At 58.8% G+C, this 25,924-nt stretch overlaps 1 protein-coding gene across 1 annotated transcript; it reads right to left on the bottom strand.

Moving 5' to 3' along the window:
* Positions 1-700: 700 nt before the first annotated feature.
* On the bottom strand, positions 701-24,440 carry SEMA7A (semaphorin 7A (John Milton Hagen blood group)). The gene is made up of 14 exons (XM_061159008.1): positions 24,217-24,440; positions 10,755-10,906; positions 9,891-9,932; positions 9,467-9,559; positions 9,167-9,251; positions 8,909-9,019; positions 8,152-8,291; positions 7,360-7,544; positions 6,387-6,495; positions 6,104-6,302; positions 3,331-3,458; positions 2,980-3,134; positions 2,727-2,788; positions 701-2,401 (listed from the first exon to the last, which is right to left on the bottom strand). The coding sequence occupies exons 1-14, from the start codon at positions 24,386-24,388 to the stop codon at positions 2,040-2,042; spliced, it is 1,995 nt and encodes a 664-aa protein (XP_061014991.1). The 5' UTR covers positions 24,389-24,440; the 3' UTR covers positions 701-2,039.
* Positions 24,441-25,924: the final 1,484 nt, after the last annotated feature.

The raw sequence follows: 25,924 nt of genomic DNA, 5'->3' as shown, positions 1-25,924 counted from the left end.
CTCCCCTCCCCACCTCCCACCCCCGCCTTGGGGGACCCCTTTTCACACATCCTTTGGGGTTTTAAAACCTGTGGGCTTTATCTTAAAGGGAGTTCAAAAGTTTCTAAGGTACAAATCCCACCCCAGCACTGTCACTCTCCTGGGGGTTGAAGAGCCAAGCTCGCTTAGCACCCAAACCTTGCCCACCAGTCCCTCCTTGCTGGAACCACCCCCTCTGCACACACGCTGACCCCTGCCTGCCTGCTGGCCCTGCCACTTCCCCTGCCCTCTTGCCTTGCGGCCCAGATACTTCCATCATCGCAGGTTTATCCTACAGGGTCTTATTTGATCAGCTTTATCTCCCAGAATGGGCCCCTTGAAGGCAGGGAGGCCAGAGGCTGTTTCTAGCATGGCCAGGCCTCCTCAGGGAAGTGGTCAGGGGTTGGAGGCTGGGAAGGGGGAAAGGCCCACTCTTGAGGTGAGGAAAGGTGGGGTGCAGGAGTGTCTGGGCTCCAGGTCCTTGCCTGGCAGGCAGAGCAGTGCTCGAGAGCTGGGGGTTTAGATCTCATTCCTGCCTCTCGCTAACCAGGAGCCCCTCAGTGCTAAGGTTCTCGGGAGAGGGGGTGAGGCTCACAGGGGCAGGAGGTGCTGAGTCACGAACAGGAGCCCCCACCCTTACCCCCTGACCAGAATGGCATGGAAGGCAAGGAGCACGCACAGGTAAATAAATAGTTTGTTTATTAGTAATATGTTACATTATTAAAGTGCATTGAGAAGAGATGCAGGGGCCGAAGCTGGAAGGCCACCAGCCCCAGGCCCTGCCCCAGGCTGGCCAGACACAGCCAGAGAAGGGCTTAGCTCTCTGCTGAAATCCATGGACAGGGCTGGGGGCAGAGCCGCCCACCTGGAGAGCTTGGCCCAGGCCGTCCCTACAGGAATTCACAGTTTAGCCTAAGTTATAACATGTCCTGAGCTGAAGGTGGGAGGCTAGGAGCATGGAAGCACAGCCCTTGGGGAAGGGGGCTGAGGGGAGGGGAGGGGACCCCCCCGCCCCCCAACCCCCAATGCCAAGGGCAGAGTCCTAGAAACCTCCCCCTGAGGACCTGGCTCCTCCTTTGAAATGAACACGGTGAACCTAGGGCTCAGTTTTCTCCTTCATTCTCCCCTGTCTCCCTCATCCCACCCCCTCCCGCAACCACCCTGACCAAGGGCATGGACCAACGTCCCCTTCAGACTGGGCTCCCAAGGCAGAGCCAGCTCATGCTTCTCTCTTCAAACCCATGCCCATCCCTGGACTCTCATCCCATTCCCAGGAGCCGTAGACTCAAGCACCCCCCCCACCCCGCCATGACCCATCCCTCCCCCAGCCCCTCCCTCCCCACCCTACCCCGCATGTAGTTTTGGTATTTCATACAGATGCAGTCAGAAGTAGCTATACATGAAAGAAGCCTAACATAAAAATAGAGCTTTTTCCGTCCTTCCGTCCGGAAAGCAAACATCCTTCAATAAACATGCAACGCAGCTGCCTAAAGAGACCCAGGGCTGGTGAGGAGGTCACAGAGGGCAGCCCCGGGCCTGCAGGAACACTAGCCTCCCCAAGTCCTGGCAGGAGGGAGAATGAGGGGACGATCTGGGTCTAGAGAGTCCAGAAGGACTCGGGCCTCAGCCTTAAGGTCCAGAGATGGGGTCCCCCATTCCTCTTTTTAAACCCCACTCTCTGGCCCACAGGCTCTCAGGCCAAGAGCATCACTACATTTCATCCGTTTGAGGAGGAGTTTTTGAAAAATAATCTCCAAAAGATAAAAGTCTTGGGTCATCAAGGCCCCAGCTTCAGAATCAGAGCCTGCATTCTGTGGCCCGCAACACCCTCGCCCCACGGGGGCCCAACAGCCGCCTGCGGCTGGCCATCTGCAGGCCCGGTGTCCCCCGTCAGGTTTACAAAGTCCCCCTGGGAAGAAGTGGTGGGCAAGGAGCTCGCGGGCCCCGCCGGTTCTGGATGTGAGACTTTTCCAGTGCCTTGGGGCTGCAGAAGCCTGCAGCACACCCGGCCCCGTGAGGCTCTAATGGACCAGCAGGCCAAGCATGAGCGTGGGCAGGACACCCAGCCAGAGGCTGGTGGCCAGGGTGCAGGCGTGGCCCAGCAGCTGCGAGGTCATGGCGCTGTCCTCGCGCAGCAGCTCCCAGTGCTGAGCTTCGCGGAGGTAGGAGCCCTCCTGGGCCTCGCAGTAGTAGTGGCCGTAGTGGAGGTCCGTGAGGTTCTCGATGAACAGGATGCAGTTGGGGCTCTGGTGGCCGGGCTCACAGCTCTGCTCCACGCTGTTCTCGTGGCGCCAGGAGTAGGTGGCATGGCGGGACTCCATGGGGCAGCTCAGGTAGTAGCGGGAGTTCTGGGCCAGGGAAACCTTCTGCAGCGGGGCCTGTTCTGGGGGGCGAGGGGAGGGAGCCGTGAGGAGCAGCCGACGGCTCCCAGGGCAGGCTGTGTCCTCCCACGCTGATAGGGCTACAAGGCCAAGGCTTCTAAATGAACATGGGGAAACTAGCCCCCGTCTCCTCCTTACTCTCACCTGCCTCCCTCACCCGACTCCTTGTAGAACCCCCACACCAAGGGGGCTCCCTCCACAGGACTGTCCTGCCCCATCTGTCTGGAGCCCCCAGGACCAGACTTGGCCTCCCTCAGACAGGGCAATTGGGGCACGAATGTACCACCCGCATTGGACTGTAGCCTCTGAGCTGGGCCAGATAGGTACCTGGCTTCGGGTTGGGGCACCCCTTGTGTGGCTCGACTGGATTGATGGACTGCAGCACTGGCCTGGAGTTGGAAGGAAGAGAGAGGCTAAGAAAACAGGAGGCCACAGGCCCGGCCCCTTCCCTGTTCTCACCCCTGAGCAGTAGCAGCAGTGGTGCCCACCCAGAGGAGGGTCTGGCCAGAAGGGATGCCGCCCATCAAGCACCATTGCTGTGTCCACTTTCTCCTAGGAGCAGGGGGCCCGGCCAACATACTCTTGGGAGCTGTAGATGGAGACACAGCGGTCCTGGTACCAGCCGCAGTAGGGGTCGCGGGCCATGAGGCAGCCATGACAGCCCCCGGTGTAGACTTCACACAGGTCCAGGGGTACCTGGCTCACCTCCCACTGGGAGTTCACATACAGTTTCCGCTGGAAGGAAAAACATGACCAGTCAGGCCAGGGATCCCAACTGAGTTCTAAGCCCCCAGGCTGAGGCCCAGCTGCCTGGCAGGCCTGGGGGCCCAGAGACCCTGAAAAGAATATGCAAGTCACACGCAGAAGGGCTCTGTCCTCAGCTGGCGGTCACGTCGGCCCCACAGGGTAGGTTGGGGATGGGGAGGCTCACCCGGTCAGCATCCAGCGATATGGCCTGGATGGCGGCCGCCCGGCGGAAGGGCTGGATCTCCAAGATGTTGAAGGCAAGGCCGTGCTCCCGCTCCCCCGGCTCCACCACCTTGTGGATGGTGCCCTTGTCTGTGGATGAAGGGCAGAGGGTCAGCAGGCGGGAGCCCCACCACAGAGTCAGGCAGCCTCCCCCTGGGCGGAGCTGACCAGGAAAGACACGGGTGGGCAGGGCTGTAAGTCACGGCTCAGGCAAGCATCAGAGGACAGGGTGGGGTGGGGGGAGGACAGCATGACTGGGGAGGGTCTTAAGGGCCCAAAGATATCACAAGAAGTTTCCAAGGCTGGGCCAGGGAGGCCATCCCAGGAGGCTCTGGGTTCCCCAAGGCCACAAGGGGAAGCCGGAGCACGAAGAACAGAACCAGCAGTCCCACGTGCCCCAGCACTGCCAAGCCTCCAGCTACATGCATCAGTTACAGCACTTCATTTAACCCCCCACTCCCCTGGGAGGCGGGTATCAACATCCCCACTTCAAAGAAAAGGAAATGAGGCTCACAAAGGCCAAGCAACTTGCTCAAGGTCACGCAACTGTTAACTGGAACCCAGAGCAGGCAGAACCAGACCCTTCCAACCTCTTCTGTTTCCTGGACTCTTTCGGGTGTGCTTTCTTTAAAATAAACTTTATTTTGGAGTAATTTCAGATGTACTGAAAAGTCACAAAGACAGTCCAGAATTCCCATATACCCTTCACCCAGTCTCCCCAAAGGTTAGTATCTTGTATGACTGTGAGATTTGTCACAGCCAAGCAGTTGACACTGGTTTGTTATGATTAAGTCGACTGCAGACTTTATTGGGATTTCACGGGTTTTTCCGCTAATGTCCTTTGTCTGTTCCAGGATCCAATCCAGGATTCCATACTGCACATGCAGTCTTAGGGGATTTTTTTATTTTTCTAAAATCTTAGACCTGAAAAGGACCTTAGGTTCCACATGGGGATCCCAAGGTCATATATGAGGCTGCCTGCCTCAGAGCCCAGAGCTCTCTCCATTCACTCCTGTCAGGGACTAATGGGCATCTTGACCCCTGAGTCCTCCCAATCCTACCTCCCTAGCTGTCCCAGTTTCTAGAATAGCCTACCTCCCTTTCCCTCCCTCCCAATTTCCCAGGGCATCACTTGCCCCAAAAAAGCAGTCAGATGATTAGATGACTGCCTGCCGGGGACATTACCTCTAAGTGTCCACGATCCCCCCTCTGCGGGTCCGGGGATATGGTCCCTGGCTCCCTTGGCCTGACAGGCTCCCAGCCCCAGCACTACCTTCATACCCACACTGCCCTTCACCTCTTCCATACAGCCCGGTGACAACCTCCCATAGCTTCTTCCAGCTGTAAGAACCTCCCATCCTCTGCAGAGGGCTCAGAAAGTCCTATATCCCACCCAGCCCCATCCTTCATGCTGCAAACTCCAAAACAGTACCTCTCTGATGGCCCTCAGGGAGAACCAAGACAAATGTCCTCATCACTCAAGTGCATCAGCTTCCAGGTCTGCAGAAAGGGAGCCTACAGCTCCCTCAGCCCAGGACCAGCCTGCCTTGTCCTGGCTCCTGCTCCCAGTCCTACATTGTCACCCCACCTACACCCCAGGGCTCCATCCTGCTGGCTGGTCACAATAGCCAGGCCACCCACTGCTGGAGCAGAGCAAGGACAGGGGTCAGTGAGTGGAGCCAGGGCGCAGAGCAAGGACAGGGGTCAGTGGGTGGAGCCAGGATGAATGGAGGAGTCAAGGGGCGGATCTCACAACTCAGAAGCCAAGCCTGTGAACGGGAAATTACTCTCCCCAAGACTCCTAAGAGCCAAAAAACCAATGAGGCCACCATGACCCTGAGAAAACCCCAAGGTGAAGCAACAGCAGGAAGTCACATGGGGCGGTATGTACAATTGAGGGGGCTGCCTGAGGCCTAGACTACATGACCCCAGAGGTGTTAGGCACTGGGGGAGACACTGCTTTTTCTGATGGTGCCACTACCCAGTCCTAAAGAAGGCCTACAGCACCCTCCCCTCAACACTGATCTCCATGCCTGCTCCCAGAGCATCTTCGCCCACAGTCTGGGACCAGGAAGTTGCTCTAAAGCCACCGCAGGGCTGTCTTCTTCATGGCCAATGACCTTCTGGGATGCAGGCTCACCTTTCAGAACGTTTTATTTTGCTTCTGGGGCCAGCCAGACCCCACTCCCAGAGGGAGCCCCTCTAGGGAAAAGGAGGTGGCCCAGCAGTCCTCCGCAAGACCCTGCAAAGGCGCTGCCATCTGGAGGCCCTTCCTCACATCTCATGAAACTCTTTGCATCCCATATCAGATGTTTCCTCTTACCTGCATAATCTCAAAGACAGTGAGAGGGACCAATTTCTTCACTCTGCCTGGCAGAGGCCCATCAGACACCTGGAACCAGGCCCTTCCACCTGACTTTCCACATCTCTTCCTACCATCCTCAAGAGTCAGAGTGCTGGACCAAGCTACACCCAGCTTTCCTCACACTCAACACATTTCTGCCTCTGAATCCGGGTACCTTCTAGCCTTCAATGCCCTCCTCCTTCTGCCCCACCTCCTCCAGGAAGCCCTCACTGCCTGACTCTTCCACAGCTATACATATTAACTCCTGACAGCTCCTAGCCACTCAGTTCTCCCTTACAGGTATAACTATCCAACCGGATGTTAATGACATTATTCTTTATACTCATTTTTACCAAGTAGACTGGAAAAGGGGTCCCAGGTAGCCCCTTACCTGTGGTTAGGTAAAGCACATGGAAGGTCTCCCCATTGCTGGCATGCATGCGGTGGACAACCACTTTCTGGTAGTGGTACTTGGAGTGGAACAGTGGCGTCTTCAGAGGCCCCATGGGTTCCACCCTCTGCACCACCTCAGGGTGACTGTCGGCCACCTGGAAGGTCTCTGTGGGTATCGGCTGCCGGTCTGGCAGGCACTGGGCAAGGAGAACAGGTCCAGATCAGTGGGGTGGCTGGGAGGTGGGGTCGCGGGCTGGGCCATGGCGGGTGTCACTGCTCACCTTGCCAGGCCGTGGGTTGGGGAGGCTCGAGTGGTAGCCCTTGAGTGAGGAAGTGCAGAAGACCTTGTCAATGTCACCGAGGGAGTACACGCAGACAGCCGAGTAGTTCCTGGGGGACAGAGAGACCACCTCAGTGGGAGGCCCAGGACCGCCCACCTCCACTCACTCAGGCCAGCCCCGCACCAGAGTATAACTGCAGCCTTGTGACCAAGCCCCCTGGCCTTCGAGCTCCATGAAGGCAGGGACTCTCCTGGAGGCCAAGGCCAGTGCCTGAGTGTTAGTAAATACCACTGAAGGAAGGAAGGAGGCAGGACAGAAAGAGGGAGGGACGGAAGTTCAGCCTAATTTCCTTCTTTTGCAATATAAAACCACAACCTGTATTCTGTCACGGAATCAGAGTTCAGAGGTCAACCCCAGGGCAAGAGGAATCCCAACACGTGCATCCCTGGGATGCTAATGGCCATGGAGGCCAGACCCCCGCCCTCCTCCCAGCCCGCTGGGTCCATGCACACGGGAGCCCCAGAGCAGGGTCTTGGTTTCCCTACCCTGCCCCCACCTTCCCCCCACACACCCTGCACTTAGGCCTGCCTTGTTTTCAATCAATGAGAGTGATTAAGAGGTGCGAATTATCAGGCGCAGGCAATGCCTGAGCGGGTGTGATAGCACCCAGCATCCTGAGAGGCCTCAGCAGCCTTTTTCCCAGGGCCCAGCAGCCGCTCTGTGTACACAGCTGGCGGACACACAGGCCCAGGAGCCATACGCATGCACACGGCCCGTGTGCACACAGCTGTCTGTACAGCAGCACACACATCCCCCTGAGCCCTGTGTCCACCCAACCCAGGCCCGGCAACAGCCTCGTCCCTGAGCCTGGAATCCCCGCACTTGCCATATCAGCCATCCCCTCGGCAGGGCCCAAGTGCTTTGATCCCCACTGGACACTCACCAGCCTAGCCCCAGGACAAGGGCCACTCACCAGGGGTTGGAAAAGACGCCATAGACCCTAGTGTCCTTCCAGTGGCCATTAGGGTCGGGGAGCAGGAAGACATCCTGGAGCCGGTTGAAGTTCTTATTGGTGGCGGCGTCACTGCACACCAGCATGGCTTTCAGGAAGGTGTTCCACTTGGAGACAGACAGTGAACTCTCACCACCCTGGTCCCCCTGGAAATGAGGAGGGGAGGGGGCGGTCCCTCAGCACCTGCCTGGACTGCCCCACACACCCGGGGCACCTGATGCCAGGAAGGCTGGCACCCAGGCTTCTGAGGAGGAAAGGAGGCCCTGCAAGGGAGGGGACATGCCAAGGGGCGAGGCTGGGGTGCCCCACGACTCAGGCCAGGCTCCAGGTGGCAGGCCTGGCTGACCCAGGGCTCAGGGCCCACACTGGGGACCTGCAGGGTGCGGGGGTCAGGTCCCCACCGAGCACACCGGCTCAGACGCACATCTGCCCAGTCTTACACATTCACACTCACACACAAGACACAGACCAACACAACCCAGCATCTTCACGCCGGTGAAACGCACAATGTCAACACACTCTTGTTCCCCCGCATATGCTCGTGCACACTCTCCATGAATACACACCTGTGCACACCTTCACACATGCACTTGATCGCAACCATCACTACCCACTCACAGATGCACCCACTCTCCTGTGCACACCCTCTTCCTCCCACAGTCCCACAGACTCCCTCGCACACTTGCACACACACACTCATTCACTCCTGTTCAGGCACAGACACACTCGCTTGCCCACGCTGCTCTGGCTCACCCTACACAGCTGGGCCACTCGGGACACGTTGAGAGGGGCCTCGGGATTCTTGTCAGGGTTGTCCTCTCGGAAGAAGTAGTAGATCTTGTCATCGTAGGCCTGGTCTTGGTGCACAATGGTGGCCTTGATGAACTGCGGGTCTGCCGGGGACAGACGTGAACAGGTGTGAGGCCAGGAGCCTCTCAGAGGACCCAGCCCCCGAGTCTGCACAAACAAACCCACGTCCAGTCCCACCCAGAATAAACTTCAGAACACCAGGTAAAACACCCCAAGGGGGCCGAGACTCTGCACCCCCACCCCTCACCTGTTTTGCCCTCTCCTACAAAGATGTCATTGGCCCAGGAGCAATGACTTCATGCCTAGGGACCTGGAGGAGTCCCTGGGGGCCCCTATGTCACCTCTGCCTAATTGGTAGAGGAGGGAATGGGAGTGGCCCCACATGAGCTCAGCAGAGGAACATGCTGTGGCTCCTGGGGAGCCCGCACTGGGTCTGGGGCTTCCTCTGATTTGTCCCCAGAGGGTGTCAGGCCCATTCTGCACCCACATCTTCACCTCTGCTACCCCCTGCTCCTGGCCAGGCCCACCTCCTCGGCTCTCTCTTCTCAGGGCTGCACCCAGCTCCCACTTTCCTGACGGCCTATGGCCCCAGCAGCCCTCAGGGAGACCACCCAGAAACATGAGGACCCCTGAGCATTCACACACGCTCGTCGGCCCGGCCCGGCCCGGCCTGGCCCGGCCCAGTGGGAGCCTGACTCACTCTGCATGACGGTGTCACTGGTGTACAGCTCGATCTCACCCCTGATGCGGCGGAACCTGGGGATCTTCCCGTTATATTCCTGCTTCCGGATAGTGGAGTACACCTCATCCCCTGGACACAGTGGGAGGGCCACGGATAAGGGCACGCAGCTCTTGGAAGCCCCTCCACGGGGCCTGTGCCAGGCACAGTGCTGACCACCCTCCCCCAGCCCAGGGCAGCTGCCCTCAGGGCACCCGCCTGCTCCAGCCACAGCCCTACCGTCAAACAGAACCAGGGAGTTCTCATCTGGGCTGAAGGGCGCATAACCTCTCCTCTCCCCAAGAAACTCTGCAGAGTCATTCACCTGGGGGAAACCAAGGGGGTCAGAATGTCACGTGGTCCCATGGTCACAGCCTCCCACGGGTGCCAGCTGCTCAGCCAGGGTCCCCATCCTCCCAGGAGCTCTGTACAAGGTTAGACCAGCCTCAGAGCGGCCCACCACCTCCTCCCACCATGGGGGGCAGAAGCCCACCCAGACAAGGGTGAGCTGATCAGGCACACAGGGAGGGGCCTCCTCACCAGGATCCAGCAGCTGGGGTGCCGAGCGTTGGTGCCACAGGCCAGCAGCCCCTCGTTCTGCTTCTCCAGGAGTGTGATATAGTTCTCACAGTCCTGCCAGGAAAGGCAGAAGGCAAGAAGTTGGTTGGAGGCCCTGACAGGCCTAGCGCCAGGACCCTCAGTCTTGGGAAAGAAGGCTTCAGAAATCTGAGCCCAGGAGGTATCTCTAAGGAGAGCCCGAGTGGGTGCAGTTGACTCCCACCCCCCTAAAAACAGAGAAGGGTTTAGGGAAGGAGTGTCTCCCCCTTAGGCCAGGAACCCTAGGACAGAGCTGCCTCCTCCCGGAATGCGGCTCCCAAGACAGGGCTAGGCCTCCTTCCTCAGACTCTTAGGGACTTTTCCAAGGGGCCCAGCCTCCCCTCTGCAATCCCTCTTCCCCACTCACCTGCTTGTCCCGGCAGGACCCCTTGGTGGAGCCAATGTTCACCTGGGGAACAGGGAGGGGGGACATGAGTCTGCCTGCCAGGGGCAAGATGCCCCAACTGCTTTCCAAGCATCCTCAGGATGGGCTCGTTTGACAGATGAGCAATTAGGGCTTCAAGAAGGGGAGTGATTTACCCAAGATCACACAAGCTACTCAGCCTGATATCCAGAGCCAAAGCCCAGAGCTCATGGGCCAGCCCAGAAATCTCACAAGACAAGGTCACGGGGTTTGGGAGGCCCACTTCCTGCTAGGCCTCCCTAGTCAGCGCTCCCCACCCGGCCAGGCGTGTTAGCTCCATGCCTGTCTCCACATCACCCCAACACCCAGGCCAGTCAGGACCACTTTCAGGGGTATCTTTCCCCAGACACCACTTATGGGGTATCATGGGGGCTGACCAGTTCTGGAAGACATGCCAGCTCCCCCGGATTCCCTGAGGCCTCTCACCAAGGCCAGAGAGGAGATAAGATGGGGAAAGGGACTTCCCTAGTGGTCCAGTGATTAAGAATCCACGGGTCAATGCAGGGGACACAGGTTCGATATCTGGTCTGGGAAGACCCCACATGCCACAGAGCAACAAATTTTGTGTGCCCGTGTGTCACAACTACTAAGCCCATGCCCTAGAGCCCGTGCTCCAAAACAAGGGAAGCTGCTGCAGTGAGAAGCCCGTGCACCACCACAAAGAACAGCTCCCGCTTGCCTCAGTGAGAGAAACCCCACACGCAGCAACGAAAACCCAGCTCAGCCAAAACAATCAATCAGTCAATCAATAAAAAGAAGACGGGGAAGAAAGAAGAGAGAAGGGGGCAGGAGAGGGTCCAGGCTCACCGTGCGCACGGAGGCGTTCCTGCCCTTGGAGAAGTCAAAGACATAGACTCTGTTGCGTCCGCCCACCCACACGGAGGAGCTGCCTGGCTCATGGAAAAGCACTGTGTGTGGCTCAGTTGAGCCGAAGTCCACATGGTCCTGCCCTGCATGGCCTAAGGAAGAGACAATAGGCAGAAAACGTTGAGGCTGGAAGATCCCGGCCTGCCCCCCATGCACACCGCATCCACTGAGCTACGAGGGCTTGGAGCTGGCTATGGAGACACTGGACTCAGAGCTGTGAGCGGGAAACGAGAGGAGCCCTCTGGTAGGGGCTGGAAACCAGCTGTCCTCACCCCAAAGCCAAGGCCCCTACCCTACAATATGTGTGACCTCAGAGTCGGGACAGAATTTAAGGACCCCTGGGGCAAACCGACCCCACCCCCACACCCCCCCTGCACACATTCTGCTGCTCCCAAGAGGGCTGGGCTTGGGAATGAGGGCCCCCAACTCTGCTCTGAGGCTCTCTGCTGCCTAGGACAGAGCAAGCGGTCACCTCCACCTCCTGCAGGTAGCAAGGCCTCTAAGAACCCCACGGCCAGTTCAGGCTCCCAGGAATCACTTTGCTCGGAACGCTCTCCCCTCCTTCAGGAGGCCCTCTCTGACCCTTCCCAGCCTAACCCATCCCCTGAGTGAGCAGGTCAGTAAGGATCAAGAGCCAGAAAGGAATCTTAATGTCCAGTTCCTCCCATTTTAGAGATGGAAAAACAAAGGTCCAGAGAGGGGCAGCCCAAACTCACATGGGCAGTAGCAGGCCAGGAACCAGAGCTTCTGCCCCCAAGCTGGACTCTGTGCCCTGGACTGCCCCGGCCTGGTTTCACAAGGATGCCAGCTCATTCCCGGGAAGGGATGACCAGCCCCCACTTCCCCACAACTCTGGGATGGGGGCCCTTCACAGAGCATAGCCTGGGACTTTAAGTAGAAGAGCTGATTGGGACAGTTTTGCCCAAAAAAGAAACCTTCTGCAGCCACTGCCTCCGGGAAGAAGATGTCTCATCTCCGGTGACATCGCTGAGGTCGTCCTGCTTGCAGGGCTAAATTACAGGAATGGGACAGCCTGCGGTGGCACCCCCAGCAATCAGCCATAACTAGCATCAGCCCACCTCTGACCAGCCCGTGCCCTCAGCCTGATCACTGTTTATTCAGCTGCAGCAAACTCAAGGGCAGCAGGCAGTGACACCCAAGCAGGACACCCTCAGCCCAGACAGAAAGGAACTGCCCTGTCCTTGACTTTGCCCCCAGTCCCCTCTGCGCCATTTGAGCTATTCCTCCTGATTCTGCATTCAGCAGGGACAGAGCGCCCTACCCACCCTGCAATACCGCCCTCTCCACTTTCACCCCCTTTCCTTAAGATACATTCTTGCATGGCCAGGTCACATGGGCAAGTGGGCTATTCTCAGACTCCACCTCAGCTATAGCCCGGCTCACTGTATGGAGGGCCTTCAGGGACACTCTAGCCCAAGGTCGCACTGGAGGCAGGAGACTCTGGCTCATCCAGACTGAGTGTTGGTAGACAGGAACGTTCATGAAGACGCCAGCACTGCGGGCCACAGAGAAGCGCTGAGCTCACAGCCCTTGGGTTCACCTGGCGAGGGCTCAGCCAGGGCTGGCAGGCTCCCCTTGCCCAGCAGTTGGGATAAAATTAGAGTGTTAGAGTGCTGGGGAGAGACACAGGTTTTCCTGACTCAGCGCCCTGGCTCCGGCTCCCCTTTCACCCGCAGCCTGAGCAGCCGCCACCAGCCCCGCAGCCTAACCCGGAATTGAGACAGTCTGTAGCCCCAGCTCCCCACCTACTCCCTGAGACGGCCAGGCAGCCCAGAAAAAGCTACATGTCTGGGCCTGAAGACGCGGGGCTGGAACCTGAGATCTGAGGCCCGCCAGAGGCCAAAGGGGAGGAGCCCCAAGGTCACACTGGCCACCTCCAAACAGTCGCCTCAGCTCATGGCCACAGGCCTCAGGGGAGGGGTCTGCATAGCCGATGCTCAGCCCTAGTTATGGAGGAAGGGGCATGGGAGGGGCCCTGAGGGAGCCTGTGTCTGGGGTCACAGGGCCATCCAAGTGAGGAGACGCAGCCTGTCCTGGGCAGTCTAGTCTGATGGGAGAGCCATGGCCTGGCCCTGAAGAGCAAGCCCTGCGGGGAGGCCCGGCCCTACCCTGGAACCCAGTTGGAGGGGTGAAACAGCCACACCAAAGCAAGCCTCCATGGCGCTCAAGCAAAACTGGTACAGACCCCCGGGCTGCTCACCAAGTATCGCTTAGAACACACAGGGAGGTTGAGGGCTGCACGGAGGTTGGGGGGCTGCTGGGTGCATATGGGGGTGCTGCTGGGTATAGCATGCCAGGACAGCCCTGCACAGATCTGCAAGCGTGAGCCCCGCTGCGCTCAAATCCTGGCCATGGCTGTCGGGGTCAGGAGCGGGAGGGAGGCAGGAACTGCTCACCTCATCTTGCGGGAGAAATGGGAGCCCAGGAGCATTGCCTCCCTTGACCCCGAGGCCCCCGCCCCTCCCGCCCCTGCGCCTGGTGATATGTACCGGGGGAGATGGCACCAGCTCGGCCCCAGGACGAGGCCTTGGCCCGTTCCCTACCCCAGCCCCAGCCCCGCTCCCGCACTGCCCGAGGCCCTCAAAGGGCCTGATTGTGCAGGGGAAGTGTCTGAGCGGCAGCAGCTCGATGAATACATGAAAGGAAGCTTTGTTCAGGTCACAGGAGCGGGGGCTGGGGGGCTCAGGGGCAGGAGGGCTGCCTGGAAGTGAAGGCAGCACCAAGTCTTGGCGGCCAGGATTTGTGGTCCCTTGGCACCAAGAGGGGAGGGGGTGGCATTCAAGGCTCCACCCCAGCAGGGGTTGAGCAAGGCCGGGGCCTACTCCTAAAGAGATTCAGTGTTGCATCCCTAAATATGTCTTCTTGCTTCCTTAGGAATCCAAAAGGATGGGGAAGGCAGACAGACCTATGCTAGATGGGTCAGAAACGCAAGAAGAGAATTCTAGGCAGTGGAAACAGCCTGAGCAAAGGTGGGGAAGCTGACTGTGTGGTGGGTGAAGAGACCTAAAGAGAGGAGAAGGGGGAAAGGTGGGCTGAAGCCCCCAGTGTGGTGATGGGGGAAGGGCAAGGCAGGGGACCAAGGCTACACCAACCCCCTGCCCTTCAGTCTCCAGAGCTGCCTTCTCTTTCCAATGAGCGGAGCCAGGATCCACAGAGCCTCCTCTCCTCCAGCATCCCCCCACCCCAGGTCGCCCTGTCTGACCAGCCTACCCCCCACTTCCTATCCTGGAAGTCTAAAAGGAGCACCGTCTGGCACCGTGTCCCCCCCCTCACTCCCCGGCCTGACGCATTAGTGGCTGACTAAGTGGTAGCTAAAAGCTCCCAGAATAACCAGGGGTTCAGGCAGGGGAGAGGGCTAGGGACACATGGGGTGGGCATGGCCCCAGAGGCGAGCCAGGCACAAGCCCCCTATCCCCATGTGATTCTTTGCCAATCCTGGCTTCTTCTGGACCAAGAAAGGGCACACTCAGGCTGCCCTGTGCCCAGGTAGATTCCGTGGCCCCCTGAGCCCCCACCTTCCTCACTAGGCCCAGCCCCAGACAGAAATGAGGGTCAAGAAGATGACCGGGTGTCAGGGGGGCAGCCCTCCCCCATCAGGCCCCCAGCCAGGCCATCCCTGGGGCTCTGATCCTGTGGGAACCAATCAGACCTGACCCCTCTGGTGGCCCCCACCCTCCCAGCACAATACCAGCAACCAACTGTCTGGGACAAGTGTGACCTTCCGTGGAGGGGGTTTTCCTAAAGCGGGGCTGCCTGGTGGAGCATCATTCTTCCTCATCAGTGCTGAGTGCCGTCACCCTCTGGTCCTCAGCGTCCGCACATCCTCACTGCCCGTGAGAGAGGGCTGCTCAGGGGAGGGAGGAGAGGTAGCCAGAATGGGGGGCGGTGTCATTATCTGTGGAGGGACCAACAAGGGATGGGCCCCACAGTCTGGTCTGGACAAGGACAGCCTTCCAAGCTGACCCACTGGCCCGACAGGCCTTGAATGCTAACCTCAAGGAGCCCTTTGAGAGCAGGCATCAGGGCAGGCTCCGAGAATGGCAGGAATGCGGTATCCAGCAGGGAGTGCCTGCAGCAGGCAGCCAGGGAGGCCCAGGCACGGGCACGGAGCAGGAGCCAGGCCACCCTCCGACTGGAGGCCCAACCCCAGCTGTCAGGAGCCTCCTCCCATAGTCGGGCCCCACCCTGGATCACCAGACCCACCTCACACCCTCGCCAGAGGGAGAAGAGGGAAGGCCCGCGCAGGACCCAGGAGTTAGCCCTCAGGCTGGCCATCCTGTGGGAGCCCACAGGTCAAGGAGAAAGGAAGGGAACAGTGGCTGAGCTAAGGGGGCCCGGAGGCCAGAGAGACCGTGCCGCTGGCCCAGGTTTCTGGAGCTCAGCACCCTGCTCCAGCTCAGGACCAGAGCCCAGACTTCCGTGAGAGGGTCCTCATCTTCAAAAACCGTTCGTCCCCTTCTCTCGGCTTCCCTGGGTCATCTCCTGCTCTCTACCCTACATTCCCTTGCTGGCCAAGGGAAAAGTCACTGACCTGGTAACTGGAAGGATCAGCCACCCACCATCCTTCCAGGTAGGACTCTGACCTCCAGGGGCTTTCAGCAATCAAAGCCTTCAACTCGAAGGAAGGACTGTGGAACCCTGTGCGTCAGATCAGTGGACAGAAACCTTTCCCCTGGAGGAGGTGAGGGGCAAAGGAACAAATGTTTCATCGTTGCCTCTGGCAGAATGGCAGGGAGGAGGGCCCGGGAAGCCGCTCCTTGTATCCAGAAGCCCAGTTTATGGGGTGGCATGGGCCCGCGCTAAGGAAGGGTTGTGCTTGCTGTTGGGGTGCTGGCGGCACTCGGCAGGGCAGGGCTCCAGACAGCTGCCACAGCGTTGGTGTGCTGGGGCAGGTGGCGGCCCCCGAGGCGGTTCTCGGGGTCATGGGAGATGTGCCTTTCTTTATCAGCCATGGGAACAGAGGGCGGTGTGCTGAGCCATGGGGAGGGTCTTCCCACCCACCAAGGTCAGCGGTGGGTGGGAGAGAAGCTGAATGCGGACTCAGCCCGGGTTCTCTCTGTGCCCCAGTGGCAGCCAGGCGGCTGGGTGGCCCTGACTGTGACCAGGGACTGGGCCTTCCTGAGTGTGGATTCCTCCTCAGTGGACTGGACGGGCTGGTACTCGCTAAGGTCTAGGTTTTATGACCCACCGTGACTCTTGGAACAAAACACTCCGGGTTAAGCTTGGGGGCATTTGGGGAAAAGCATGGGGTTGTGAGTACTGGATAAGTCAGAGACGGCTATCTGGAGGCACAGGCAACAACGAAACCACATCCTCATCTGCCTCCACCAACTAGCTCACCAAATTCCCCCGACCACCCCGCAAAGAAGTCAGGACAGCACCTGCATGCCCATTTTACAGAAAGGAAAACTAAGGGCCTTCCATGCCACCAAGGGCTGTGTGCTCTCTGCACTGCACCACTGTTCTAGAAGGACCAGAAGGCTTGACTTGCTGGAGAGATCAGCTGGGGCAAAGGCATGAGGGTAAGGAGCAGTGTGGAGAATAAGCTGAGTGTGTGCTGGGGGCGGGGCTGAACTAAGACAGATTTGGGGGCTCAGGGAAGGCTAGCACAGAGGCCCAGCCAGACAGGGAGGAGGCTCCAAGCCCAGGGCAGGCAGGAAGCCATGTCGTCTCCGGATTCTGCCCGGATTCCACCGGCCCTTCAGCTCAGCAGGTTCTAAAAGCCCCAGAGTGAGGCTGAAGTCAGGTGGTGGCTCTTTCAAAGGAGAGGATAGGCAGAGGTACTGGGCCTGCCCTTGGGCCCAGGGCCAGAGTAGGGGTCAGGGAGAGGGCAAAGGATGGCTAAACCACCCCAAATGGAAGGAGGCAGGCAGGACAGGGGGCCTTGAGAAACAGAAGGTTCCTTAGCTCAGCCTTAGCCTGGGCCAGAGGGGAAGAAGGGAGGGGTCAGAGAGCAAGGGCAGCCAGCCAGCATGGGCAGTTAGGGAGAGCTGGCAGGGGTCAGGCTGCCAGGGCTGCATTTCATCAGCAATCAGAGACGCCAAAGGGGGAGATGACGCAGACAACAATGATACCCCCACCTAACTGTTCCACAGCATTTACTAAGTGCCGGGTGGTACTCGAGTGTCAGATGTATTAACTCATTCAATCAGCACTGAACTCTTCGAAGCAGCTTCTCTTATTATGCCTGTTCTATAGATGAGGGCAGCCAGACACAGAGAAGTTGAGTAACTTGCCCAAGATCACCCAGCTCACTGGTGGTGTGGAGGCCGACACTCAGGCAGACTGAGTCTGAAATCTGTGTTTATAACACTGGGCTCCACAGGTGAGCCCTTGGAAGCCTCTAGGTCAGCCTCTCATACAAATGAGGAGACCGAGGACCAGAGAGGGTGGAACCTGGTCAGAGGCTACTTGGTCGATGAATGCCTGACCTCTATCCACGATGCCCTAAATAGAGTGTGTGTAAGCAAGCGTGGGTGTGCAGGCCTGTGGGAGGCAGGGACTAGGGACCTGGGGGTGTAGTGCCGCACTGCGTGCTGACTAGTACACAAGCGTCCCATGATCTCTGCCCGGAACAGAAGCATAGTGCAGTGTGGGCAGGCTATAGCGAAGGGAGGGTGTGCTCAGAGACCCTTCTCTACTATCCAACCAGCCAGGCTCCCACCCAACCTGCACAGGTTAAAAAAAAAAACACTGCTTCTACCTCCCAACTCAAGAACCCACCACGGGTCCCATCTGCCTGTCGCAGCAGGGCCCAATTCCTCCGCTGGGCAGTCAAGGCCCGCCTGTCTCTTCTCCTCTCTGCCATGGCTGCACGGCTGCATCCCACTTCTACCCCTTCGCTTGTGCTCTCCTTCCCCGACTGCCTTGCCCCTTCTCTCTGTGCACATAGTCTTACCTGGGCTTAAAGATCTAGCCTCAATCCCTGTCTTCCCCTGCTGGCTTTAGGAAGTGTCCCAGACTGCTCCAGGCCTCATGGTTCCGTCCTCCCTCTGACCTTGTTCTATACACCATCTGGCACACACCATCTTCTCTCGGATCACACTGTTTGGTGGAATTTCACCTGGACTGTGGGGTCCTGAAGGTGAAGCCCAGTCCCCCGGGGCCAATCCAAGGCCAGGACGGGCAAGTGTGGGCAGCGGAGGGCGTTGCGTTAAAAAGGAGCAGGACCAGGGTAGGCCAAACACCAAGGTCAGACTCAGAGACACCTTAGGACAGGCTCCTGGGCCACCGACAGGGTACTAGCCTTGCCCGGTGACCTTCCTCCCTCACTAGGCTGGCAAAGAGCCCTGGGCCCAGAAGATAAGGATACAAGCAGCAATCTATGCCACATTCTGCCCCAGTCCACGTCCCTGTTCCTCTGTCTAGCCTGGCTCTTCCTCCTCCACCAGGCAGTCGTCCCCGGTTGCACCACCCCACACTGACCCTTCTTGCTCTCACCTCCTGTCCCAGTCCTTGGCTGCACCAGGCTCCTGACCTCCCCAGGTGCCCTCTCTAGTCACAGGCCGCAGGCCCACCTCTCCAGGTACCAGCAGGCCCTCCAAGGGCAAACCCAGAGCCTCTCCTCTGCCCTCACCGGAAAAGGAACTGAACACAGACCTAGGCACAGAGCAGGGACTGGCTGCCCTCCTTCTGAGGGCCGCCCCCAGGGGTGCTGGGTTAGAGCCCCACCCCTGACTGGCAGAAGGGGTGCAGAGACGCAGCAGCCTCAGCCTAATCCTGGGCTGCCGTGATGGTTAAACCCCGATTAGTCCATGCCGTGACACAGATCAACCTGCCCCCAGGACCTGAGGCCCAGCTGCCCCGAGGAAAAGACCAGAAGAGTGCGTGGAGCTGGCCCAAATCCAAGGTCCTGAAGGGAGGAGGTCAAGCTGCTGGGGCTCCCGGGAGCAGACAGCACTGGGGCAGGGAGAGTCTGGGTCCAGCTGAACTGGAAATGGGCTCGGGGAGCCATAAGCCTGGGGACAGAGCATGAAGACAGACAGACAAGTGGAGGGAGGCCAAAGGCTGAGGCCAAGGACAGTCTTGGGAGGAAGACAACAACCTGCTCCCGGCTCTGCCCGTCTCATTGGGTGATGCTGGGCCAGTCCCTGGCTTCTCTGGCCTCAGTTTCCCCATCTGTGGAATAAGTGGTTAGCCCAGCTGACCTCTGACGTTTGTTTTCTGACATCAGGCTGTGTGAGTTAGAGTCATCCAAGAAGGCTCCTTGGAGGAAGTGAGATCGAACCAACAGAAAGAAGGAAGGGGGGCGAGTTGGGTGCTTGGAGGAATGGCCAGCAGGGCGATGGCCTTGAGGCAGGAAAGCATGGCGAGTGGGGAATGGTGAGGGAAGACCTGTGGCCAGGGTGGGGTGGGGGTGCAATAAAGGGCTTGGAGGCTGACTGGCCATCGGGAACAAGAAAGGGATGGTTGAAACGTCCCTCACAGCCTGGGCTGGCTAGGAAAGGGAGAAGCCCAAGTCTTCTGACATTTGGGGGCTACAGTCCCTGCTCTAGGAGGACCCCCCTTCCTCCCCCACCCTTGGAGATAGGTGGCTTCCGGGGCAGCCAGGCCTGGCCAAAAAAGGAAACCCGAGAAAGGAGGAACCAGAGCTGTCAACTAGAGCAGAGGAAGCGCAGTCAGCCCCTTGTGACACAGCTAGACTGCCCAGCAGTGGCACTGGGGGTGGAGGATAGGACGTCAGCTGGGGCCTGAGCTGTCAACTCGGGGGCCACCCACTCCTACCACCGCCGCTTGCAGGCCACTGGGTCCCACCCCATAGGCTGAGCCTCAGCTTCCCACCTGCACATTAGGGGTCCTGGCCCAGCCTTCTTCCAAGAAGGGTGTCCTGCTCTCCCTGCTTCTCCCAAGTGCCCAGCCTGGGTAGTGATCCACCCCGGGTAAGGAGGTGAAGGTTCCTGGAAGTGAAAGCTGGGCAGAGGAAAGCCATCTGCACCTCCCACACCAGCAGGGCCTGGCTGACGCTGAGCAAGCTCCTCAGCCCATGAAGCATCTCTGCTGAGGACTGGGCATCCTCACCCAGAGAACACCTGTGGTCAGGAGTCAGCAGGAAGGCTCTGGGGTCCCTGAACCCTGCCCCAGCTTCCCATCAGGGAGCTACGACACAGGGAGGTCTTCCCTGCCTGCCATGGTCCTTCCTTCCTACTGCTGGGCTGGCTGTGGAAGGCCAGGTGCCTAGCTCAGACATCCCCCTCCTACAAGAAACCCTCCTGGAGCCCCCAGCCCAGGCTGACTCAGTGTTGCCCACACAGCTCCTTGCCTCTCCTTCGTCCTAGTTGCCAATTCTGGGGTCTGAAATTCTGTCACACCAGGGTACTGCCTCTTGTCCCTCCCCTCTCAAGCTGGCTCCTATTCCACGCACCATCCTGAGCTATCACCTCTTCTAGGAAGCCTCCTCTGATTGCGCAGACTGGATTAGGTACCTCTTTGACCCCCACAGCTGCCCTCTGTGACAGGCCCTGACATGTTGCATTGTAACTGCAGGTTGACTTGCTTGTCTGTCTCCTCATCTACACAGAGACGCCTATGCACTCATCTAGTTTCTCATCCCTGGTTCCCTAGGCCCAGGATCAGCACAAGGTTGGCCCCAGCAAACGATAAATGCCAAAAATATTGAATTACTATGCCCACCCAGGAGTCACAAACCAAATGAGCCATTTCCTCCAGCTGATCAGCCATCAACATGTGAGAGAAAATGCTAGGAAAGAACAGAAAACTAAAGGAGTTCCCCTGACTTCCCAGGTTTTGGTTTCTCCTTACTGCTTGGGTTTGAAGAGACCACTACAGCCTCCACCTGCCCCGGAAAGGCAAAGGATTAGTGTTCTGATAATGATGTGCTCAGTCGCTTCAGTCATATCCAACTCTTTGCAACCCTATGGACTGTAGCCTGCCAGGCTCTCTGCCATGGGATTTTCCAGCCAAGTATACAGGGTGGCTTGCCATGCCCTCCCGCAGGAGATCTTCCATGACCCAGGGACTGAACCTACAGTCCACAGGGTCGCAAAAGAGTCAGACACGATTTAGCGACAAACAACACCACCTGCTTTGGAAATTTGAGGAAACTGAGGCTCAGAAAAAGTCAAGGGGGAGGAAAAAAAAAAAAGTCAAGCACTTGCCCAGAGGCACACAGAAAATCATCAGAGCTGGGTGCAGAACCAGGCTTCCAAATTCCCATCTCTTTCTCCCTAATCATGGTCATCTTGGGCTAGTGCCAGATCTCTCACATCCCAGCCTGCTCTTAGAATTTTCATTATTCAGGAAAGGGGGACCACAGAGCTAGCAGGAAACTCCCGGTGACATCACCAAGCATCTCTCCCAGCTTAGAAACTCCCCTTCCTCCTGGGACTTGTACCCCCTACCCCCGCCCTCTTCTGCAGGGGCAGTTCACCTTGAAGGTGATGAATACATCTGAGTCCCCAAGGGGGCAAGGATTTCCACTGGAAATGGTGATGCTTGGGGAGCCCCAGCTGTGACCTCATCCCCTTAAAGGAGGTGACAACAACCCCCCACCCTGGGGAGTGGCCCCATAATGGCTCCCCCAGCAGCTGCCGAGTCAACAATAACATCCTGTTTTTTAACTGGACAAGGGAGATGGCAGAACCAGATGGATAGTGGAGACTGCTCTCTGCTTCTTGCTGTGGACAAGCTGGCTCACCTCTGACCTTGGAGATCAGGGTCTTCGGGTCTTCTCCATCTCCTTCAACCAGGGATGGAATGGGAGAGGGGTACACAAGCATGCCCACCTCCTGCCTTCACCTGCAAACCACTCCCCTCCAGCCCCTGCTGCAGGGAGGTCACGTCCACAAAGTCACACCCTTGACTGGCCCCGTGTCAGTGACAGCTCTGGGGGGAAAAAACTCCAGAGTCCTGACAAGCTCTGAGGGTCAGAGACAGGTACAGAGCTCAAGGGCACCTGGCAGGTCAGTACTAGCACATCCCTCCTTCTGTCCAGAGCTGCTCTGGGCCAACCTTTATCAGGCTGGAGAGGCATCAACCCCCCTGACAAGAGCAGGCCAAGACCTTCCTAGAACTCCCTTATCTAATCATCCCCTAGGACATGGGGGTTCAAGTAGCAGGAAATAAATGACAAAGAAAGATCCCTCTATATCCATTCCAGTCCTCACACCTGTCCTGGCTTATAATTAAAACCCCAGTTTAGGCCTCATGGAAAAGCAGCTCCAGAACTACTTTTATCCTTGGTCTAGTCATTCCTGGAGGCTGCCGTCCCCATCCCTTCACCCCACTGGTATACAGGACGTAGGCCTCCAGCAAAGCTGGGAGGGTCCTCCTCTCACCCTACTCCTGGGTTCGCCTTGCCCAAGCCCATTCCTGCCCGACTGCCATGTGTCACTCCACAGGAAATAGGAGGCAGCTGTCAGCTAGGCATACCATTACCAGCTGGTGGTCCTGGGGGACAGGTGGATGGCAGGGTTTGTCTGGCCTGTGGGGGGCCTGGCACCAGTGAAGAAGACCACAGATTGCCCTTGGCCAAGAAAGGTGAGGGGCTGGCAGACCCAAGTGGGGGTCAATAGTGCATTACCCAGCAGAGGGCACGGCCACTGTGGCTACAATAGTGAACTGCGCGCAGCAGAGACAGCACTTTGGAAAGTGGGTAAGAGGACAGAAATCAGTTTTAAATAGCCTCAGGGTGGAAACTAAGTGCCCGAGATGGGAAGGCAGCATTAAGTGCTAAAAGGTGGGTGTGCATTAAGTATGTGTGTGAAAGGGTATCTTGGGAAGACTGGGGGATGGGGAAAAGCAGAGCCAAAGGCAAGGGGTTTGGCACAAGGGGAGCCTTCAGAACACTCAGGCAAGGGGAGATTTTCGAACACTCAGATGTGGCCATCATCCCCTTCAAAGTGCACAAATGCCGTGCTGTCCTAGACAGCTAAGCGGGCCGAGGAAAGACAAGGATGCTGAGAAGGAAAAGAGAGCCCAGGTTGGAGCTGGTATGACTGAGGGGTGTGTCGGTGTCTACCTTGAGTGGATGGTCAGGGATCCAGATGCCCCGCTCCACTTGCAGCAGGAATATCTTTGTCTGGGTAGCAGAGCTGGCCCCCAGAGTACCCTCTTCATGGCCAAGAAACGGCCTAAATCTTTCTCCACTTCCTAACTCAGAATAAGCTCTGGTCCCTGCCAGATCAGAGCCTCCTCTCTGCACTGTGAGCTCACACAATGCACAGTGACCTTGGGCAAGTCACATTCCCTCCACTGCAGCAGCAGTTCAGGCCACTTGCTTTTGGAGTGGGTTTTTCTTTTCTCTCTCTCTCTCTCTCTCTCTCTGCTAAGAATACCTGCCCCAGATAATGCTCAGGCTCTGGATATCCCTGCAAACCGCCTCAGGCATCAAAGAGCTCCCGGAGGGGCCAAATCTACCAGCCCCCCAACCCCCACTGCCGGTCCACCACCACCGCAGGGGGGCCGCGCCGACGCCGAACATGGGGACACAGCCCAGTGGCAGGGGGGTGGGGAAGCATTTTTGTGCATTGCAGAGGAGGGGAGCTCAGCCCCTCGAGGCAGAAAACCCCTCAAACCACCCAGCTGGTTTTCCAACCCACGTACAGTGGTCTAAACTGAGGCGCCCCTGGGGGAGACTCCGGTCCCCCAAGTTCACATAACCACGAGGGCCTAAAGGCTGCACTCCTTCCCCAAATCTTCTGCCTGGGGGTCCCAATGGCCGCGCCCCACCCATCGGGCACTGCCCCCACGCTGGCGCCGAGCCCTGTGACAACTGCCACGTGCGGACAAGGGGGGAGCGACTGGTCCCGGCACTGCAGAGGCAGCGCCCGGTGCCCGAAGCCTCCGCACCGCACCTTGTCCGGGGTCTCCACAGGATGCCCACCCCTTTACCCGGCCCGCGCTTGGGGCCGGGGCGGGGGGCGGGGGCAGGCAGCGGGGTCTTTGTTCCCGCAGCCCGAGCGCAGCGGCGGCGGCAGAGGATCCGCGCCCCCTTGTCGGCCCCACTGGCTCCCCGCACGCAGCTAGAGCCCGCAGCTCTGGAAGACAGAGTCGGGTGGGGGTCCCGGCGGGAGAAAGGATCCCCCGCACAGAGGCCCGGGCGCTGGAGGACAGGGAGTGCCCAGGGCCGAGAAGAGGGCCCTCTCCGTCCCCCTGCGCCCGACCGCTGCGGCTCCCGGCTGCGGGAGGACTTGGAGCGACTTAGCCGGGCTCCGGCCCCCGCCGCTCGCTCGCCGCAGCGTTACACCTGCTCCTGTGTGGCCGCGCGCACATTCACACACTCACCCGGACCCACACGCTCCCGGCGGGGACAGCCCGGGACCCACAGAGCCGCGCGCACGCACTCCTTTTGGTGCCGCACACTCCGCACCCGCCCCGCGCGGCACTGGATCCCGCGCCCCGCATCTCGCGCGGCGCCACCTACCTTTCCAGACAGCGGAGATGCGGGGTCCGCTCTTCGGGTGGCCTTGAGAGGCGGCGGCCGTCCAGACCAGCTGCAGCAGCAGCCGCAGCGGGAACCTGGACCAAGCCAGAGGGCTGGAAACACGGGCTCGCGGGGCGCCGAGGGCGGTGCATCTGGACGGAGGCGGTGTCATCCCCGGAGCGGAGCGACGGCGGAGAGCAGCCAGACTGAGCCAGCGCCCGAGCGTGAGCTGAAGCCAGTGCGAGGAGGCGGAGTCAAACGCCTGACCCCACCCCGCCCCTCCCCCGCCCCTCGTCTCTAGCCTAGCCAAGGGGGATGTAAGTGCCCCCCTCTCCCCAACGCCCCAGGGAAACCTACACCACCTCTTTCTGGGCAACTCCACCGTCAGGCAGAACCCGGGTGGGCAGCGAGCAAGACAGACTTATGGTCTTCTGTGATGAGCTCCAGGTTCTGTCCCCTCTCCGGGCCTTAGAGTCACTCCCCCCACAGCATAAAGGGATTGGCCTAGCCTAGAAGTCAGGAAGGACCTCTCCTGAGGGCTCAGACAACCTCGCTAATGGTCAGCTAAGTGTTTGGACCCTGAAGGATGTGGTTCTCAGAGGCGGGCTGGCCTGAGTGGACACAGCTCCTCTGAGCCTATAAGCAAAGCAAGAAGCTTTTCCCTAAGCAAGAGGGCGGGGTTTGTGCAGAGGGTCAATAATCTGTGGGGAGCACTCAGAACCCCATCCTTGCTCTGCTGTGAGAACACGGAATTTTCATCTTGGCCTGGCTCCCTCCCCTCCCCTCTCCTCCCTTCCCCAGCCAGCAGGCTTATGGGCTGCCTCCCCCCCCCCCCCCCCCCCCCAGCCAGCTGGTGTATGCTCAGAAAATCCAAACTCATTTCCATGTGAGTGGAGGGGGATATAATTAAGAAGGCCCCTTCCCCAAGTAGAAAGAGAAGGAAGCATCTTGCATGCTCAGGACTCACTGCTGGGGAAACAAAGTCAGACCAGCTTTAAGGGATCTCTGCCCACAGAATGCACAGGGTTCAGCCGAGCAGGCAACCTGATGACCCAGTGGTGACCCCCTGCAGGTCTGACCACATCCCTCTGCAGTCATCTGAACTGCCCAGGCAGCTCTGCCGTCAGCTCATCTTTTCTGAGCCTCACGTCTGCCCTTTGTAAAGGAGTCTCCTCTCCCTCAAGCCAGTCAGGACCCAGACCCTCCACCTCTGCTTCAGCCCAACCTAACCAAGGATGGGAAACCCACTTATCCAGTGCTCGTGCTGTGCCCTGCTGTGCTTAGTCACTTCAGTCATGTCCAACTCTTTGCGACCCTGTGGCCTGTAGCCCACCAGGCTCCTCTGTCCGTGGAGATTCTCCAGGCCAGAACACTGGAATGGGTTGCCATCCTCTAGGGGATCTTCCCGACTTAAGGATCAAACCTGAGTCTCTTATGTCTCCTGCATTGGCAGGCGGGTTCTTTTACCACCAGCGCCACCTGGGAAGCCCCACCTACTGCTTACTGAACGTCTGTCCTCAGGTGGACTGCCGGGAGAGAAGACAGGTTGAGGAGGAAGTGGCAGAGGTGCACTGGGGCCCCCAAGACCCGCACACCTAGTTGGACTTGATTCACATACTACAGACCACCAAAGACAGGGCACAGGCTGCCCTGGCCCCAGCCCCAGCTCCAACCCTCTGCCCAGCCCCACAGCCCCAGCAAAAGGTTA

The sequence above is a fragment of the Dama dama genome, chromosome 13 (genome assembly GCF_033118175.1).
Source record: "Dama dama isolate Ldn47 chromosome 13, ASM3311817v1, whole genome shotgun sequence".
NCBI lineage: Eukaryota > Metazoa > Chordata > Mammalia > Artiodactyla > Cervidae > Dama > Dama dama.
The sequence above is the reverse complement of the archived record's forward strand: the minus strand, read 5'-3'. Positions and strand labels throughout refer to the sequence as shown.